This window comes from Callospermophilus lateralis, chromosome 1 (genome assembly GCF_048772815.1).
Source record: "Callospermophilus lateralis isolate mCalLat2 chromosome 1, mCalLat2.hap1, whole genome shotgun sequence".
In the NCBI taxonomy this organism is placed as follows: domain Eukaryota; kingdom Metazoa; phylum Chordata; class Mammalia; order Rodentia; family Sciuridae; genus Callospermophilus; species Callospermophilus lateralis.
The window spans coordinates 53,454,815-53,472,918 of NC_135305.1; the positions used below are offsets into that span (position 1 = coordinate 53,454,815).

An 18,104-nucleotide genomic window follows, 5' to 3' on the forward strand; every position below is an offset into this window, starting at 1 on the left:
TCATCAAGACCTGAGGCTCCTGCCTCCCTCAGATTAGTGGATGTTTATAAATTCGTAGGGTAGCTTTGTCTATGGTCTAATGATTAAACTTCCCTTGGCCCTATCTCATTATAGCCAAGTTAAAAACTGACCATTTAGCTATGTAAACCCTTCACCTCCAGGACTGGAAAACAATCAAAATCTCCCGACTGGACTAACAACTAACTACATTTCCCTCAGTTCAGGCACAACTGGTCAGAGAAGGACTAAAGAAAGCTCAGACTTTGACTCCATCCATGGTAAAGGACATCAGAATTGGCTAATTCACAGCAGTAGGTTGGTCCCCAACCTCTTTTTCCTGTCCAACCGCTAGGAGATGGGTGAGCTTCTATTTAACCAGCCAGCTACTCACAGTGCTGTTAAAGACACTTCATTAGAGCACCCTCCTCACCACCCCATTTGTATACTAAGGAGTTCCTCCCTAGAAGTGTCCAGATTGTGCTGAACAGAAATTTTTAAGTGTGTCTCTCGTGAAAATGATCTCTAGCTTCCTGGCTGTATATCAGTTCTTCCGCAGAGAGATGGAGAAAACAGGCCTTAATGATAGTGTCATTCAAGAAATTACCTGAGAGAAGGGAAATTGCATGGAAATGGAAGGAGACCCTCATTGTTATACAAAATTACTATAAGAGGAAGTGAGGGGAAAGGGAAAAAAAAAACAAGGGAGAGAAATGAATTACAGTAGATGGGGTAGAGAGAGAAGATGGGAGGGGAGAGGAGGGGAGATAGTAGAGGATAAGAAAGGCAGCAGAATACAACAGACACTAGTATGGCAGTATGTAAAAACGTGGATGTATAACCAATGTGAATCTGCAATCTGTATACGGGGTAAAAATGGGAGTTCATAACCACTTGAATCAAATGTATGAAATATGATATGTCAAGAGCTATGTAAAGTTTTGAACAACTAATAATTAAAAAAAAAAAAGAAATTACCTGAATTAGTGACAGTATTTGGTAAAAAGTAGGATTTTAAAAACAGAACGGATAATTCAGTGCCATGACCATCTCAGTAGCACAGATTGTAAACATGTCCTGAATAAATGTGTGCGTATAAACAATACACAATGAATAGCATTTTCCTTTTTCATATGAAGACATTGAAGATGTGCCCATCTCAGACTCTGGGGGCTGTCGGTATGTGTGTGTGGGGGGGCGGGGGGGTCACATTCCAAACAACAAACCCGACAAGTTGACCCTCTTTCTAAGGGGTAACCAGCCTTCCCCCAGTGCCTGTGCAAGAGTTTGTAGCCTTAGGCACCTTTTCATGACTCACTTCTTATAAATGTAAATGTACGAGTCCAGGTAGGTCCCAACCGATTCCCCTCGCTGGGTGATCTGAGCACCGATCTCTGAAACCAGCCCAAACGCATCCCACCCTCACACGGGCCCAGGACGCGCACTGGTGGTGGCCCACCATCCCACGCTGCAAACTGGAGGCACCAAAACCAGCAGCAGCCCTAGAAGCTGCCTTAAAACAAAAGAAGAGCCCGGGGGGGTGGGACCGGGACCTCTCCCCCTCCTCGCGGAGTTGCAGCCGCCCGCCCCCTCAGCCCCTGCTCTCATTTGCGCATGAGCAGAGGCGCCTCCCTGGGTTCCTCCCAAGGCTAAACTTTCTAATTCCCTTCTTTGGGCTCGGGGGCTGCCAGGACCGTGAGGAACGCTCGCACAGTGGGGTGAGAAGAACAAAGTGGCTGCATGATTTTTCCCCTCCTTTCTCCAGCCCATCCCCTTCTTCCTTGGGAGCGGCAGGAAATGGAAGTGCCCTTCTCCTTTCCCTGAATATTCGCCTTTCCCCCTCTCCACCTCTCCAGAAACCAAGACGCGAAGAAGAAAAGGCAGGCAGTTTGGCTGGGGTGTTTCCCTTCCTCGGCGGTGTCCCCTCGGCTGTAGGGACTGGATATGGGGCTGCTCCAGGTGTTCGCCTTCAGTTTCTTAGGTAATTCTGAGAAGCGGTGGGGAGAGGGGTGGCGCTTGGGCATGGGGAAGGGAAACCCAAAAGCGGTTTGTCCTCGCTTCGAAGGTAGCCTAGGGGACCGGGAGCAGGACTGGTTGGAAATTATCTCCCTGGGATTAAACGCCACCACCTTCACCTCGGTGGTGGTTGGGGACGGCGCATGCGAAGGGCTGCGGACCCGCATCCCCCGGCTCTGCGCCCAGAGCTCCCGCCCCTGCTGCTCCGGAGGAGGCACCTTCGGCCAATTCATTTTACCCATTAGGAAAGGCAGGCTTCCTAGGGTGGCGGGGGTTGCCGTGGAGGATCTACGAAAAACTCAGTTGCCCAGGAAAGTGCCTGGGCCGAGGGTAGGTATCGTCCAGGGAACTGATTTGGGGCCATGTGGCTTTAATTAACCATCGCTGTTTGTCTCTGGGTGGCACCAGAAACAGCTGGACTAGATGGTTTTTCGAAATGGCGAAACCTTGAAGCCACTTCAGATCTGCAGAAACGAAAATTTGCCCTTTGCGTGAGGAAGCGGCATCTGCTACAAGCTCCTAGTCCCCCCACTGAATCACCAGAGACCCCCCGCGTGCATGCGCACACGCTTTAACCCCCCCACCCTGGTTCATTTCCACGTGCCCAAATTTCCACGCACACATACTGAGGAGGCGCGCCGCACTGCCATGTGCGCGCGGATGTGCAGCGCGTGTCCGCTAGCCTCCCTGAGCCTCGGTTTAGGCACGTCCAAGTGGCAGGTCAGCACATCCACCTTTTGTGATGGGAGTTTGCGCCCCTGGGGTGGATCAGGATGGGCGCAAACTGTGGGATGGGTTTTCCAGGAGTGATGCCTTCAGCTGCTGTTAGACTGACCTGATGACGTGTGTAGGTTTCTTTCTGCGTTTTTTTCCCTCCAGACCCTGCCTTTCCAGCCTCTTCGCTTATCGCTCCTTTGTGTTTTTTCTGTGTATTCTGCTTTCTTCTGAATTGGCTCTGTCCCCGCCTCCTGTTTTTTTTCTTTTTCTCGGGCCTATTCCCTGCTTGTGCCCCCCACCCAACCGTGTAGCTTGCTCTTCCTGTAGCCTTGTGCGGAACCCGAGTGCGCACTCAAGAACCGGAGTTCAGCTACGGTTGTGCTGAAGGCAGCTGTTACCCCGCCACCGGTGACCTTCTCATAGGCCGAGCTCAGAAGCTCTCAGTGACCTCCACGTGCGGACTGTACAAACCGGAACCCTACTGTATTGTCAGCCACCTACAGGTGAGGATCGACCACCGGGTGCTTGCACCTCCTCCAGACCTGACCTAAGGGGCAGGCGCAGGGGACTCCGCATTCTGCCAGCAATCCAGATAGGAAGTGCAGCCAGCCGGGGGAGTCCTGGGATTAGGCTAGTCGCTCTCGCCCCCACCTCAGTTTGCACAGTTGCATCCGCCAAACATTTCCTGCCACTACCACAATCAGTATGAAAAGCCAGGACTGCAGACAGACCTGGCCTTTGCCAGGGCCTCCAAAAGCTTTTTTTTTTTTTTTTTTTTTTTTTTTTAATCTTTTATTTGGAAATGTGCATTAAAAATGGTTTATCCTCTTATGTACTGAGCAGTAATCTTGGGTTTCCCCCCCTCATCTTTCATTCACACAAAAAAAGGGTATTCAAAGCACTATTGCCTTGCAAGGTGATTCCAGTCACTGAATCCATTTTTATTTCTTGGTTTGGTCCTCTGCCCACTTACCTCCATTAGATATTAGGATCCTATTCAGAATGCCCTGGTTGCCATGGTACCCTGAGAGTAGAGGACCAAAATGAAATGGCAAGGTGTTACCTGTTTCTAAGAGTGAACCCAGATTTTAAACTTCAGAGGTCATGTATATAAAGTCAGAACTAATTTAAAAGACAGAGCATAAATTACCCAGAATTTGGATCCTTTTCCTTGATTCTTAAAAAAAAAAAGGCCTTATATCTCTGGTTGCTAACAAAAGCAAAAGATGTTAGTCTCACATGTAGGGTGAGTTCCAAGCTAATTGCTCAGATCCTGGTCAGGCCACCCACCTGTGAATCTGCCCTTCAGTAAGAGGACAGTGTGTCCTGTGCTTTGCACAGCAGATGCCTTAAAGTAGAGACACATTTACAAAGCAGAAAGCTCATTCTGGAGACCTGATAAATTAAACTGCAGGAATGTGGTAAAGTGACTTCCACTTATTTGCTTCCAGGTTTATACAGAGATGTCTAGACTGCTTCCTCCTGATTAGAAGGGAGGCTATAATTAAACTTTTTTTTTTTTTTTTTTTTAAGTTCTGGTAATTGTTCGTCAGTACTAGTTTCCTTGACTACAAGTTAATGAAGGCAGTTGATGTTACTTTTTCTAATATTAGCATTTAAATTTTACCTAAACAGTTGTGCTGACATTTACTTCAGAGGCCAGGACATCCTGTAAATGAATCACCAGAGTCTGAAATCAGCTTCAACCAGAATGAGAATCCATCTGCTTGTCTTAAAAGCAAGTAGAGCCAGACTCTCTAGTTTATAGGATTAGCCATGAAATTGTAGAGTGCTTTTCACAGACAATGGGGTCGAAAAGGGAATAGGCATGCACTTTTTAAAAAAATTTTTTTTTGGTGCTGAGGATCAAACCCAGGGCCTTGTAAATGCTAGGCAAGTGCTTTATATCCTCAAGCACTTTCCCAAAAACACTTAGTGGGAGTAGAAATTAAGGGAGAAAGCTTTTGTTCCTGGTCCTCATATATCCCTAACTTTGGGTCTCTATTATTGTTATTTATTTATTGGTTAATACATCTTGCCAAACCTCAGATTCTTTGGGGAAGAAGGTAATGACTAAATAAATACAAATGTAAAAGTATAGTCAGTCAATTTGGGCTTTGTAAGAAAACTGTCCTGAACCAAAGTCTATTTTTGAAATAGATATACGTCAATCTCTATATATTTCCGTCTTTCGGTCATTTTCAGACTTGAGAATAATCTGCACTTCAGAAAATGTAGGTACAGAGCAAAGGTCCATATGGAAAGGGAAACTAGTAAACTTTGTTTTTTATGATCCACTCTATTACCATGCAAAGACAATTGGGAATTCTTGTGACCCTATGGCCCATTTGTCTGTGGCTACCATCTTAGGGAGAAAGAAAATCAGAGAAATTCAAGTCTCCTCTAAAACAAGTTCATCTTCATTCCAGTTCACACTCGTTTGTGAGTTCTTTGAATTGGCCCCCATTTATAGAGGTCCAGTGGGGCAGGACAGCCTGGTCCCCGCCTCTCCAGCTATTCTGGGCAGTTTGCAGGTTAGCCTGGGAGCCCACTGCCAAGCTGCTTGCTCAAACAAAGTAGAAGCTAAGAAATCTTGTTCTGTAGATCCCAAAGCCTCTCAAAATACTTCTGCCTAACACTTGGTTTCTGCCTTATTTAGGTTTTAGAAAATCAGGCCAAATGAATTGTTCTTTTTTCTTTTGTTTTTTCATTTCCAATTTGCTTTATGTCAGCAAAAACTCTAATACCTCTTCTTCATTTTCCTTTAGACTAAGCTTCTCCAGCAATTTACTGAGATTAAGGTTTAAGCCTAGAAATTTGATTTTGATTAAATTAGTAGCTTATGAAGACAAAGCCCTCTTTTTACTTTTGGCCTTGAATTTGCAAGAAAGGAGAAAATTATTTTCAGTAGTATTTTAGACTCAATAACTTAAAAATGTGAGAGTCATTTAAGAAATTTTTGCTTATTCATCTTTTTTGAAGCTGTAATGGTTTGATTTTTGTATTGTGGGCTTAATGGGTTTTTTGTTGTGGTGGTGGCTAGTTTTTTGTTTTGTTTTAATGAGATTGCTTCCTAGACTCATGAAACTACTTGTTTACAGGAGGACAAAAAATGCTTTATATGTGATTCCCAAGATCCTTATCATGAGACCCTCAACCCTGACAGCCATCTCATTGAAAATGTGGTCACTACATTTGCTCCAAACCGCCTCAAGATTTGGTGGCAATCCGAAAATGGTATGTGGTTGATGTGGGAACAAGTTCCATGGGTGTGATTGGTAACATGCATGGGGTTTACAGGCTCCTGGTGTTTGTAATTACTATTGGCTTTTCTGTCCTGTAATTATGGCCTCTGACAGATATACTGCCTGCAGCAATAACTTTTCTTGGTAAAATTTGACCCTTCTCCCTGAAGCAGACAGCTCAGAAGAAAGCGATATCTCATGCTGGACCACAGGAATATGCCATCGTCCTCACCCAAGGAGTCCCTTAGGGAATAAGTTTGTGTCAGGGGCAGTCACGGGAGGGTGTGTGAAGAGCTCCATATTCCTCAGGCTCTCTTGTTGCAAAATATTTAGAGACTGACATATATCTATCTCACAAATAGACTTTGGTTCAGGACAATATTCTTATTCTTCCACAGAACATAGCTTTCATTTTTATCAACCCCAAAGGAAAGGGGTTGATAAAATCAGAGATCCTCCCCAACCTTCTTTCCAGCTACAGAAAATTTCATAATAGTAATGCTGTTAAATAATAATAGTGAGATAATTATAAGAGTTCATCAATATGGATATGACCCTAAGTTAAACCATTTCCCAATAATTGTGTAAATCCACTCCCCTTTTTTCCTTTGCCTTTTGGGTTTTGACTTATTAAATTCATCAAATATGATGCTCTTTTTGATAAGAAACTAAGGCATGAGTATGACATTTGTTAAATGTTGAAATTTAGGGAATAAAGGTAAAATCAGTGTGTTAATTAACAATGTACTATTAGATCTTTTTATTAAAATTTTATGGAAAAGGACCCTCAAAGAAGTGAACAGAAGTCTGACATAAAGGGGCTGGATACAACTAAATTTCTTTAGCATAGGCCTATACCTAGAGAGCTTTGGATGTGTGCACTTGTTTATCATCCAATAATACAGGAACTCCCTTAATTTAATATTCTCCATGTCATTCACTATTAAATTGCAAAAGTTTCTAGAAGACTTTTTCTAGGGAGGGTTAGTTGTTCAGGGGTTGGCCTTGGGAACTATTGGTTACAAATTTGAGACCAATCCTCAGAAAGTATGCATAATTTAGATTCATTCTTAAAGAATTAACAATTCCTATAGGAAAATATTTTGGTTGACAGTTCAATGTGACAAACGTTGCTATAAATGTGAGTCACAGAGGAATTCTGAAATAGCCTGGAGTGTATTACAAGCAGGGGCAAGAGTGTATCCTGACCTTCCACATTCTTCCAGTGAAATGGAAAGACAATTAAAAGTGTACCTGGACAATAGGAGCAAGACTGTCTCTGGTTTATTAGTAAAATTGCTTTTCAGTTGATAGAGTTCCTAGGGAAGGTTTTTCTTAGTTATATCTGGAGTTGATCCGTTTCTGCAGCTTTGAATTTTTGCAACAAGAAAGTCCAAATGCCAGAAGGATTTTCCAAACAGAGGGGCTTGGGTTCTCTGTCACAAAGATTAGATGAGATTAGACAGATGGAACTGGGCCTTTAGAAAGTCAGACTGATTGTTACTATACCCTATCATCTCTCTGTTGTCTGATAGCTCACAATTAAAGACTTTCTCTCTGAATGTGACTTTATCTATTTTCTGTGTGTTTTGCGTGAGTTGTGTTTATGCATGGTGGTATTTAAATCAGCAGTGCTCAGGCCAGGAGATGTGCCTGGAACATACAGCTACTTTTAACTGACCCTTAGTGGTAATCTATTCCTAGATCTGAAAAATCAAATGCCCTATAGAAGAATGATCTTGTTTCTATTCTTCATGGATCTTTCTTCTCATATTAAAACTCAAAAACAAAGCATCAGAAAAAAAAAAACCAAACCATAGTGCTTTATCAGGCTATAAATCTAAATGGAATGTGTGCTTTGGGGACACGCACTGTGGTATGTGTTCTTACGTTACATGTAAGAATGTCTTATGGGGCTGGTCTTGCTTTGTACTTTATTTCGTTATCTCTTAATTTTGAACAAATATCCCAGATTTTTAAAAGCCTGGAAAAGGAGAGAAGTAAAACCACCTTAGCTTACATTTCACTCAGGAATAAGTGTCCAGAGTAGTTTTGTAACATGTTTCTTTTTAATAAGTTAGATAAGTTTCGTTAGTATGATTACAGTGTTTTTCTTTAACATTCCAACTAACTCATATCCGTTCCAGTGACCACTTTTTCCCCTCAATCGACTTGGCAGTTTTCCAGCAGGAGAGTTTATTTCAAAAGATCCCACTGATTTCCTGAAAATACAACCAGCCTGTGACATGATTCATTCCGACACATTCCTGTCTTCCCGCGTTTAAGAGTTCTTTTACTCTGGAAGATGGCCCCCAAAGGCTTCCTCCAGTCTGGAAATATGGAAAAGTCTCCTTGACCAAACAGGCAGGCTAGAGGGTTTAGGGTTGGGGGAGGTGCTTCCCATCCCTGGGATTCCAGTGGCCTTTTTAGTGTGTTCAAGTGGGACCGACTGACCCTCAGGGCACAGTGCAAAGGCTCATTTGTTTGTTCAGGCTTTCCCCTGAAAGGGAAGATGTTAGTATTTGTTCTGGGCCAGTTTATTTACTTGACTGATTCTTTGTCTCTTTAGCATTGTTTTTCGGCTATGGAAATGCATCCAAAGTTTGCCCCCACTGGGACAGATTTTTCTAAGTTGGCATAAACTAATATATGCACTAGATTTATTTATTTTCTTTGCTGTCCCATACAGAAAAAAGAGTATTTGTATTTTATTAAAGGAGGATTGTGTTCCTTTGCTTCATACTGCAAGCTGACCCCCTACTGTGTACAGGAAGTGCCCCCTTCCTTTCTGAGAATTGCTTGGCTTTGTGGGTTGGGGCATGTTTCATGTCTTCCTGGGCAAGAAATGTCTTTCTTGACAGCACTGAGAGGCACCCTGCCAGATGTCTTGTTCCTGTGAGCAGATTGAGTAAGTTGAGTTCCAGAATTTGTGGAAAACTGAAGACCCATTCTGGCCTGTGCTTCTTTACCTAAATAAGTACAGAAGATTAACATTAATATCTTCAGCTTCGGCATAAGTTGGAAGGCAAAGAGGATTTCCATAAGGAGCCAAAGGGTAGTTTAAGAAAATAGTCTTAAGTAGTTGTTCAGAGATGTCCCCATCGCCTTACTATTTCCTTCTTTATTTTTTAAAATTCTCTGATAGGTGTGGAAAATGTAACTATCCAACTGGATTTGGAAGCAGAATTCCATTTTACTCATCTCATAATGACTTTCAAGGTAAGAAATCTATAATTTTCTCTCAAATGACACGTGCGAGTACTGTGTAATCTCCCCTTTCAAAACAAATGTCCTTGTGAGTTGGCCCAACTGGAATTTTTGTTGCCCTAAGTTGGGATCATCGAGTAATTTTTAAAACATGGACATGAATAATGACCATTAACAAATACTCTGTCTTCATGGCCATAAGTAGAAAGAGCTTCTATTCTAAGGTAATTCAACTGTAAACTTTTAATTAGAAATCTCTCTATCTCTCCATAGAGAGAGGCAGCATTGACTTACTCCCAAACCACAATAAAACATCTGGACATAAATCTTTGATCCCATGTGTTTGTTTTAAGGCTGAGTCCTGGTAGCTGAAAAGGAAGTGTATTATCTTTAGTTTTCAAGGTTTTGCAAAATTCGTGGGAATAGTTTTACAGTTCCTTAAGAAATGTGTGTGCCTTCTTAAATGTAGATTTTTCTCATCGTTTTTCTTTTCAAGATGTAAAATGACTCCAGGACTAGGGAATGTCTCTGCACAAAGTCCCTTTGTTTCTTCTCAAGCAGCTGCCTGGAAATGACAGACTCCACATGGCTTAAAGTACACGTTGGCGCACATAAAACTCATAATTTGCTTTTTGCTTCCCAGATTAAAATCACTTTGAACAGTTTGCAGTTGGAGTTAGGGAACTTAACTACTACACCCTCTCAGGTTAGGAAAATGTGCTTGGGATCCATGTCCCATATGGCCAAGGAGCTGTGAAAGTTTCACTTGTGTGTACTTACCAAAGCCTGTGAGGCCAGGGAGCAAGGGTGGGCGTGGGAGCCAGAAAGTGACTAGCAGGAACATTGGGGCCATGTGGTTCCCAGGCCTGAGCTCTTCATCTCCTTGCTTACCCCCAAGTAACTGGTGGTTATGTTGCTGGGACAGTAAGGTTGACGTTGATACCGGATCCCGAGGGTGAACTCATCCAGGTGCTTCTTTTCACCAGACTTGACCTCTCACTGAGCACACAGTCAACCTGGTAGTTAATTAAAACTCAGTCACACATGAAGATGTTGCCTTCAGTTTATGTGACACCTAAAAATATTGAAACTCACCTTTATTAATGCTTATGGTCTTGACTTTTATCTTGGAGAGAGCATCTGTTCACATAGATGGATAGTTCTGAGTTTATTTGTATTCAAAAGTCCTTTGGGCACATATTCAGTACTCAGCCTAGTGAATATGGTGGGCCAAAGATGAAATTCTGCACACAAATGCAAAAGGTCAAACAGCAGGTGGCAACTAGATTGTGAATGATGGACACGTTTGTCAGTGTGAGGTTTAAAGGAAAAAACTTACCCTTCGGGTTCTAGCTCCAGTGAGAAAAGCAACACATATGGGGGTGGGTGGATTTGGGTGTGAATCTCTGTTCCACCATTTACTGGTGTGGGGCTTTCTCCTTGGTAAAATGGGAAGAAGGATACCTGTATCCAAAGGTTGTGTGACTTACCCCTCTGCTCTGGGAATGGGGATAATTGTGCTCTCCTGGCATGTTGTGGGCACTTGATAGTTTTATAAACGCTGTATTTTAGCATAGAGGAGGGGGATATTAATTTTTAGCCTGGGATCAAGGAGAAAGCCTCCCAGGGAGAGGACTGGGTTGCACTGGACCTGAGCCAGGAGGGCTGACCAGGATTTCAGTGAGCGGGGGTGGAAGAAAAGCCACTCTTGGCAGAGAACACAGTCTGCGAGCGCAGCACTGGTGGTGGGACCGTGGAGCAGGATTTGTTAAGCCAGGTGCTCTGTAGATTTGCCTGGAGCTCCAGGAAGTGAGGGTAGGGAAATTAGCAAAGCAGATTAGAATCAGAGGGACCTTGTATCCTTGGTGAGGAACCTGAGCTTTATAGGCCTGTGTTTCAGAAAGGGCAACCCACAAGGAAAAAGAGCCAGGACTGGGATAGTGAGAAGAGGGGACAAGTTGGGAGCTCTTACTGAAGTCAGGGCTGGTGTTAATGGAAAGGCCAGCTACGAGCCTCAGAGAAGGGAGCCTCTTCCTGCAGCTCAGGAGTCCAGTCCATATTACAGGTTGAGTATCCCTTATCCAAAATGCTCGGGACCAGAAGTGTTTAAAATTTTGAAATATTTCCATAGACATTATCACTTGAGCATCCCTAATCCTGAAATCAAATCCAAAGTGCTCCAAACTCCAATATTCAAAACTTTTTCAGTCAGGTTGGCACTCAGAAAGTCTTGAATTTCAGAACATTTCAAATTTCCAGGTTAGGAGCGATCAGAATGTTCTTGGAAAGCTTTTTCACATCCCATGTATCCTCTTGCTGCCATACTGAGACCCTCTGCTACCAATGCCTTTGAGAATCATTGCTGAGAGGGGGACACCCGGTTTCCCATGGACAGTGACTTGGATACTTTAGGATCAAAGGTTGACCCATGAAGGGGAGAAAGAGAAGAGGCAGAGCAGCAGAAGGAAAAGGATGAGTCAGAGGTTATCTAGCCGGCTAACTGGGAAGGGGGTGATTACATCCACAGTGGTGGAGAGGGAAAGGGAACTGAGGTTGGAGATGGAGATGAAGAGTATGTGTTGATTCTCACTCGAGTTTGCCATGGAGATGACTGACTAGGTTTTCTCAGGCTAGCCAAACTCATCTTGTGTATGTTCATTAGATTTTTGTATATAGTCAGATGTTTCCAAACCCTTGTGTTTATTATACATCTGGAGGCAACTGTGCAACAGCCCAAGAGAAGATTGATCACTAAGCAAAGGGCACAGAAAGGCTGCCTTCTTGAGGTGCAATGCATTGTTCCGGTTTCCAACAGCATAATAACTCCACAGAAATTGGATGACTTGCCAATGACCCTTTGGAATTAGAAGTTTCCAGAAGGGAAGAAGAAGAAAGCACAGGCAAAACTGGTTTCAGTGATTTTCCTCGCTTTCCCTTTTGACACAGTGACACCAGACCAGGTGTGGCTCTCTCAGACCCTCTCCTAGTGTCACCAAGTAGGAATCTGATGTCATGGGACAATGCCGTGGCTACTGGCACACAGGGTTTAGTCAGTCACTGGGGATCTCCTCCCTTACCTAAAATTCTTAGTCTCCCTTCAGTTTGATCATCATTTTCTTCTATTCCTGGATGGGTAAAAAAGTAATTTATGCATCTGAAAATGTAATCTACTTTCTTACTCTGGACTCATTTTATCAGAGAAAAAGGGTCTTGGGATTAAGAAGAGGTCTGAGGTCTAGGCACGTGCTCATTTTCACCCTTAGCTCTCCCCCAACTTACTGTCAAGTGTTGATTTTAATTTAGAAGTAGGTATCTTTATTTGGGTTCTGTTTCCTAGGTGGCTTAACTCTCCTTTGATCTTCTTCCATGGTAGTCTGACTTCACCTCCCAAAATGCGCTCGTCTTTGTGAAGGATTTGCCCATTTGCTCTTTGTTAGGGCTCATTCTGCTTTCTCTTACTTCCAGTTGTCCTTGTTCATCACGCCCTCCTAAATCTTCATCTTATTTTGGTTTTGAGCATTCTATCTTTTTTCTCTTTCCCCTCCAACTCTTTCCCTCTTCTATGCCCTTAACCAGAAAGGGAGATGGTACTAGTCTGATTTAGCCTGGATTTAAATGTAAGCTCTGCCTGTAACTATCAAGTCAATTAATGTCTGAGCCTCAGTTTCCTCCTCTGTAAGTCAAATGTGTTATGAGGGTGTGAAGTTTCCCAGGGCGGCCCTAACAAAGTATCACAGACAGGGGGATGAAACAATAAATATATATATTTTTTCTCCATCTCAGAGGCTGAAATCTGAGGTGGAGGTATGGGCAGGGTTAGTTTCCTCTTTCCTCAGCTTATGGATGGATGATTTCTCCCTGTGTCTTCACACTATCTTCAGTCTGCATGTGGATCTTCATTTCCTCTTCAAAGGACACCAGTCATGTTGGATTCGAGCCTGCCCTAATGATCTCCTTTAGCCTTAATTATCTTTTGAAGACCCTGTTTCCACAGAGTCACATTGTGACACATCGAATTAGATCTCCAACATAGGAATTTGGAAGGAAGTCAGATCAGCCCTTGGAAGAGAGTTAAATGGAATACTGTAATTGGCATCGCCGGCTCTGCTGTTTCCTTTGGTCTAGCCTCTCGCCGGTGTATTTTCCTGCAGCAGTGACCTTGGTTCCCCTTATCTTGCCTTTGCTTCTTTTTTGAAGACATCATATAGTTGATGGTTTCAAATATTATGTGTGTTCAGGGACTTCATGTTTCAAGCTCTGTTCTCAAAGCTGAGTGCCAGACCACTGTTTTCTCACCTCACATGTAACTGGCACATGCCCCAGGCCCAAACACAAGGGCCTTCACTCCTCTTCTATGCCTGTGTCATCGGCAGCACCGGTGCCTTGTTTCCTTTCCTCTCCACTGAGATCTAATTGACCACCAAGTGTAATTCAGCATATTTTACTGTCATTAACTTTTCAGAGCAGTCAATTCCACCCATTTGTTTCTCTCCATGTTGTAATTGCTTCAATTAAAAAACTTCACTTTTTTTAAAATTGGGGACTTCATTCAGGGGCACTTAACCATTGAGCTAAACCCCCAAACCCTTTTATTTTTTATTTTGAGACAGGGTCTTGCTAAGTTGCTTAGGGCCTTACTTACTTACTGAGGGTAGTCTCAAACTTGTAATCCTTCTGCCTCAGCTTCCTGAGTTGCTGGGGGAAAAAAAAAAACTTTTAATTTTTCCACTTAGTTTCCCCATATCTTGTTTTTCCAAATTCAATAATTCTGCCAAAAGCGTTATTTCGCTAAAATGTAATATGATCATTTAACTTTTTTCTTCTTAATTCCTCAGGAATTCCTTTTCATTGTAGAAGGGTAAAGTAAGCCCCTTAAAATGGCAAACAACTGCCTTCATACCCTGCCCCAACCAACCTTTCCTACCCCCTTTGGCCACCTCCAGCCCCTGCCTAGAAAACCAGGGAGGGTTTTTAAGATTGTTTGATGCTATCTTCTCTGCAAAGCATTTCCTAGCTTTATTTATTTTTAAAATATTTTTGGTTGTAAACTATGCATAAGATAAAATTTGCCTTTTAACACATTTTAGTGTAAGAAGCTCTGTAGTCCTTAAGCAATAACTCCCATTGTCTCTTCCCTCTTCCCCTAGTAACCTCTAATCTACTTTCAGTCTTTACTCTATTAGATATCTCTTAACTATCCTAGATATTTCATATAAATGGAATTATTATATTTGAAATTTTGTGTGGCTTGTTTCACTTAGTATTATGCTTTCAATATTCATCCACTGTAACAAGTATCATAATTCTCTTTGTGACCAAGGGATATTTCACTGTATGTATTTGCCATATTTTGTTTATCAGTTTACCAGTTTAAAGACACTTGAGTTCTTGCTACCTTGTGGCTATTGTGAATAGTGCAGCATAAATGGTCATGTAAAAGTGTCTATTTGAATCCTTGTTTTTAGTTTTTTGGGTATGTACCTAGCAAGAGAATTGTTGAATTCCCAACATCTGGATTAATTTCTTCCTCTTTTTTTGAATCACACTCCATGTAATTAAACTATGGTGTTTGACATGTACTGTAAATTTTTTATGCTTATATCAGTACCTCATTGAACTATGTAGAGCACATGTAATCCAAAGAGGTCCCTGTCTGGTCTATTTAGGCTGTTCATATATTTATTGAAGGGTTACATAAAAAAATGAGCACCCAAACCCAATTGTGTTATGGGCATGGTAAGTGTGCCAAAAATTGTTAGCTGTTAAGGTCTGTTTCTAATTCACTTCTAAAGAGAAACAGCTTACTTATCTAGTAGACGAGGAAAACGTGTAAAATTTAGAGAACAGACACTTTTCCTTGCAAGAAGAGGCTCCATGAAACAGCTTGAAGTAGTTGAAATCCAGCCGCTGTCTGAAATACCAGCCACATGCAGTCAGGGTTTGTGGCACATAGTGAGTGACATTTTCATGTGTGACTTAAAAAAAGTACAGATTACCAATAAAAATCATGCGACTTTTGTTCCCTGCTTTTAGACATTCCGTCCGGCTGCTATGCTGATAGAGCGATCGTCTGACTTTGGTAAAACATGGGGCGTGTACAGATACTTCGCCTATGACTGTGAGAGCTCGTTCCCAGGCATCTCAACTGGTCCCATGAAAAAAGTCGATGATATCATTTGTGATTCCCGATATTCTGACATTGAACCCTCGACAGAAGGAGAGGTTTGTTTACTCCTTTGTTCTCCATTCTACTTGCAAGTCTGCTTTTTGGACATTGTAAAAATGCCATCCACTCTTATCTATTTTTAGGTGATATTTCGTGCTTTAGATCCTGCATTCAAAATAGAAGATCCTTATAGCCCGAGGATACAGAGTAAGCTTGTTTTCAAATAAATGTTTGCATGGGAAACAGCACTCATGAAATAAGTATCACCCAGAACCCAAGTATTCAGTCCCTAATCCACCTACATTTTCTACATTTTCTTCCTTCCACTACCAGGAGCTCTTGAAATGATCAGTACTAGGTCTTCAATGATGGAGAACATGTTTTGATAAGAGTAAAAGATTTATGTCATAAGTACTCAAACAATTATGTTGATCATCCTGCTTTACTTCTGTTATTGGTCAGTATATTGTTTAGAATACAGATTAAGCTGTTGTAACAAAGAGTGCCAAAAAATACAGTTGCTCAAATAAAGTAGAAGTTTATTTCTCTTATGCAGTCAGCCAGAGGGTTTTCCAGAGAAGAAATGTAGCTCGACTGCTATAATTAAGCTTTCACTTCTACTTGCTACGTGGGTAGCCCCAGTTATATGGCCAGTCTTCTTCCTAGGTTTAGCCACGTGGCAAGAATTAGACCACTACCACTGTATCCTCAATCTGTGGCAGGCAAGCAAGTTTCATTTAAAATGAGAGCTGGAAATTGTCCGAATCACTTCTGTTCATATTCCATTGGCTGCACTGGTCACATGGCCACAGTGCAGGAGACACTAAGAAACATCTCCAACTAGGTGGCCATATGCTTTGCTAGAAATCTTGGTGAGGGAGGAATGGGAAGGAAGAAGTGTCAGCCGTCTCAATGTACTCAGTAAGGTGAAGGTTGTATTTCCATTTAATAGGTGAATATACTGAGGCTCACAGTTGGACAACATACATAAAGTGATGTGGCTATTAAATGGCAGTCAGATCTGAACCCACATGTTATGATTCTCAGTTCAGAGCTCTTTTTAATGTTCAGCATTATGCTCATGCTATTACAGTATTACATTAATAACATTCTGATCTTTTTTGGAAAACAATGTGCAATAATTAAAAGTATAGGCTTTGGAATCAACTGGATTTGAATCCCAGTTCCATCATATAGCAATGTGACCCGGGGCAAGTAATTTATTTATGACTTTTGTTGCTGCTTTCTTTCATCTTTAAATGGAGAGAATGATATTAACCTTAGGATAATTGTGGATGGAAAATGAGTTGATATATATAAATGACCAACCAAAATGTCGGACCTATAGAAAATGTTCAATAAATCGAAGCTGATGTTGGTGTGAATACTGTAGCCAGCTGTGGTTGAGGTATTGCACAGAGCTGGCCCTGGAAAGGGTGAGCCTGCCTCCCGTGCTGTGGAGTTGCAATCAGTTGAGTAGAGACAGGGCTGATCCTTGCTGATCTTTCCCAGCTGTGCTTGGCCCCTTTTTGTAAACCAAGTCCTCATGGAACTTCCAAGCTCGAAGCATGGAAGAATTGAGTGGCAGAAATCCAAGGAATATTGCCAGAAAAGTACTGCTTCCCTGCTTAAATTAATTTTGCATGTGGCCCAGACTGTCTCTGGTCCCTAATTTACTCATTCATTCTATTGTAAAACAAATGTTTAATAGTATTTCCAGCTCTGTGCCACTATATGAGTGAGCTATGAGGCCATCCTTCTGTGTTTCAAAATTCAGTTGTGAAAAAACATCCTCATGGGCTCTAGGACAGACCCCTCCTGAGTCCCCAGAAGGACCTACCTGCCTACCCCCTTGTAGGTGAAATATGGGGGACTTGGGGATGGTGCTGCTTCTATAACTTTAATCCCCTTCTCTTTTGTTTGTCTATGATCTCAGAAAACCTATTTGTGTATGACAGAAGCATTCACGTGAGCTGATCATGCTTTGGATTTACTTTGTAATCCAGGGAACAATGTTTCTTGAGTTGTCACTATTGTACAGACCTCAGAGAAGCACTTCAAAGATGATCCCCTGATGGAACAGCAGTTTTTTCAAGGCTTGATTCTTAACTATAGCAGGAGAGCAAGGGGAGCATATTTGCTCTTCTGAGGGCTTCCACAAAGATCATTTCAAGAGTTTCTAAATATTCCAGCTGCCCTTCACATTTGTGGTTGGGCCTCTCTTCAGCAGGGGCTTTGTGCTCACTTTGTGCAGGAGGATTTTGCAATAGGGAATGTTGCCATTCAGCTCAGTAGGAACGTGGATTTTCTGCTGCAGATTTTACAAGTTTAAGGCCTGCATTTTAACTTTCCACCCCCAGCCATTTCTGTAGTCTTTGTTGTGAAGTATGCATTTATTACAAGTATATAAAATTGTATTTGGGCTTTGAAAGTATCTAATGCACTGGGCCACTACTCTTTTGTCTTCTATTGTACATTGTAAGACTGTATCAGCATAAATGAAAATAAAGCTTATGAACAATTTCAGGCTACAGAGCTCAGCCAGGGGGCAGATGGAATAACCAATCTCCCGGGATCCACTTTGGCAAGAACAACTTAGAAATTAATGAAAACAATCGTGGAGAAGGTTGACTAGCTGTTGGTTTAGTCAATTATGGGAGGATGTAATTGAAGCCCAGCTTCTGTAGTATGCATAGGCCTTCAGATCTAGGATAAAGAAAAAAAAAAAAAGATGTAAGAAATTGATTTACAAGGAT

The 18,104-nt window shown here is 42.1% G+C and overlaps 1 protein-coding gene across 1 annotated transcript in view; it reads left to right on the top strand.

The window, feature by feature from the left end:
* The first annotated feature begins 1,629 nt into the window (after positions 1 to 1,629).
* Positions 1,630 to 18,104, top strand: part of Lamb1 (laminin subunit beta 1) — a 69,055-nt gene continuing 52,580 nt past the window's right edge. The window contains exons 1-7 of the mRNA XM_076834453.2: positions 1,630 to 1,715; positions 1,854 to 1,978; positions 3,058 to 3,233; positions 5,832 to 5,967; positions 9,121 to 9,194; positions 15,216 to 15,404; positions 15,492 to 15,555. Coding sequence (XP_076690568.2) covers positions 1,942 to 1,978; positions 3,058 to 3,233; positions 5,832 to 5,967; positions 9,121 to 9,194; positions 15,216 to 15,404; positions 15,492 to 15,555 — 676 coding nt within the window. The 5' untranslated portion in view covers positions 1,630 to 1,715; positions 1,854 to 1,941. The remainder of the gene's footprint in view (positions 1,716 to 1,853; positions 1,979 to 3,057; positions 3,234 to 5,831; positions 5,968 to 9,120; positions 9,195 to 15,215; positions 15,405 to 15,491; positions 15,556 to 18,104) is intronic.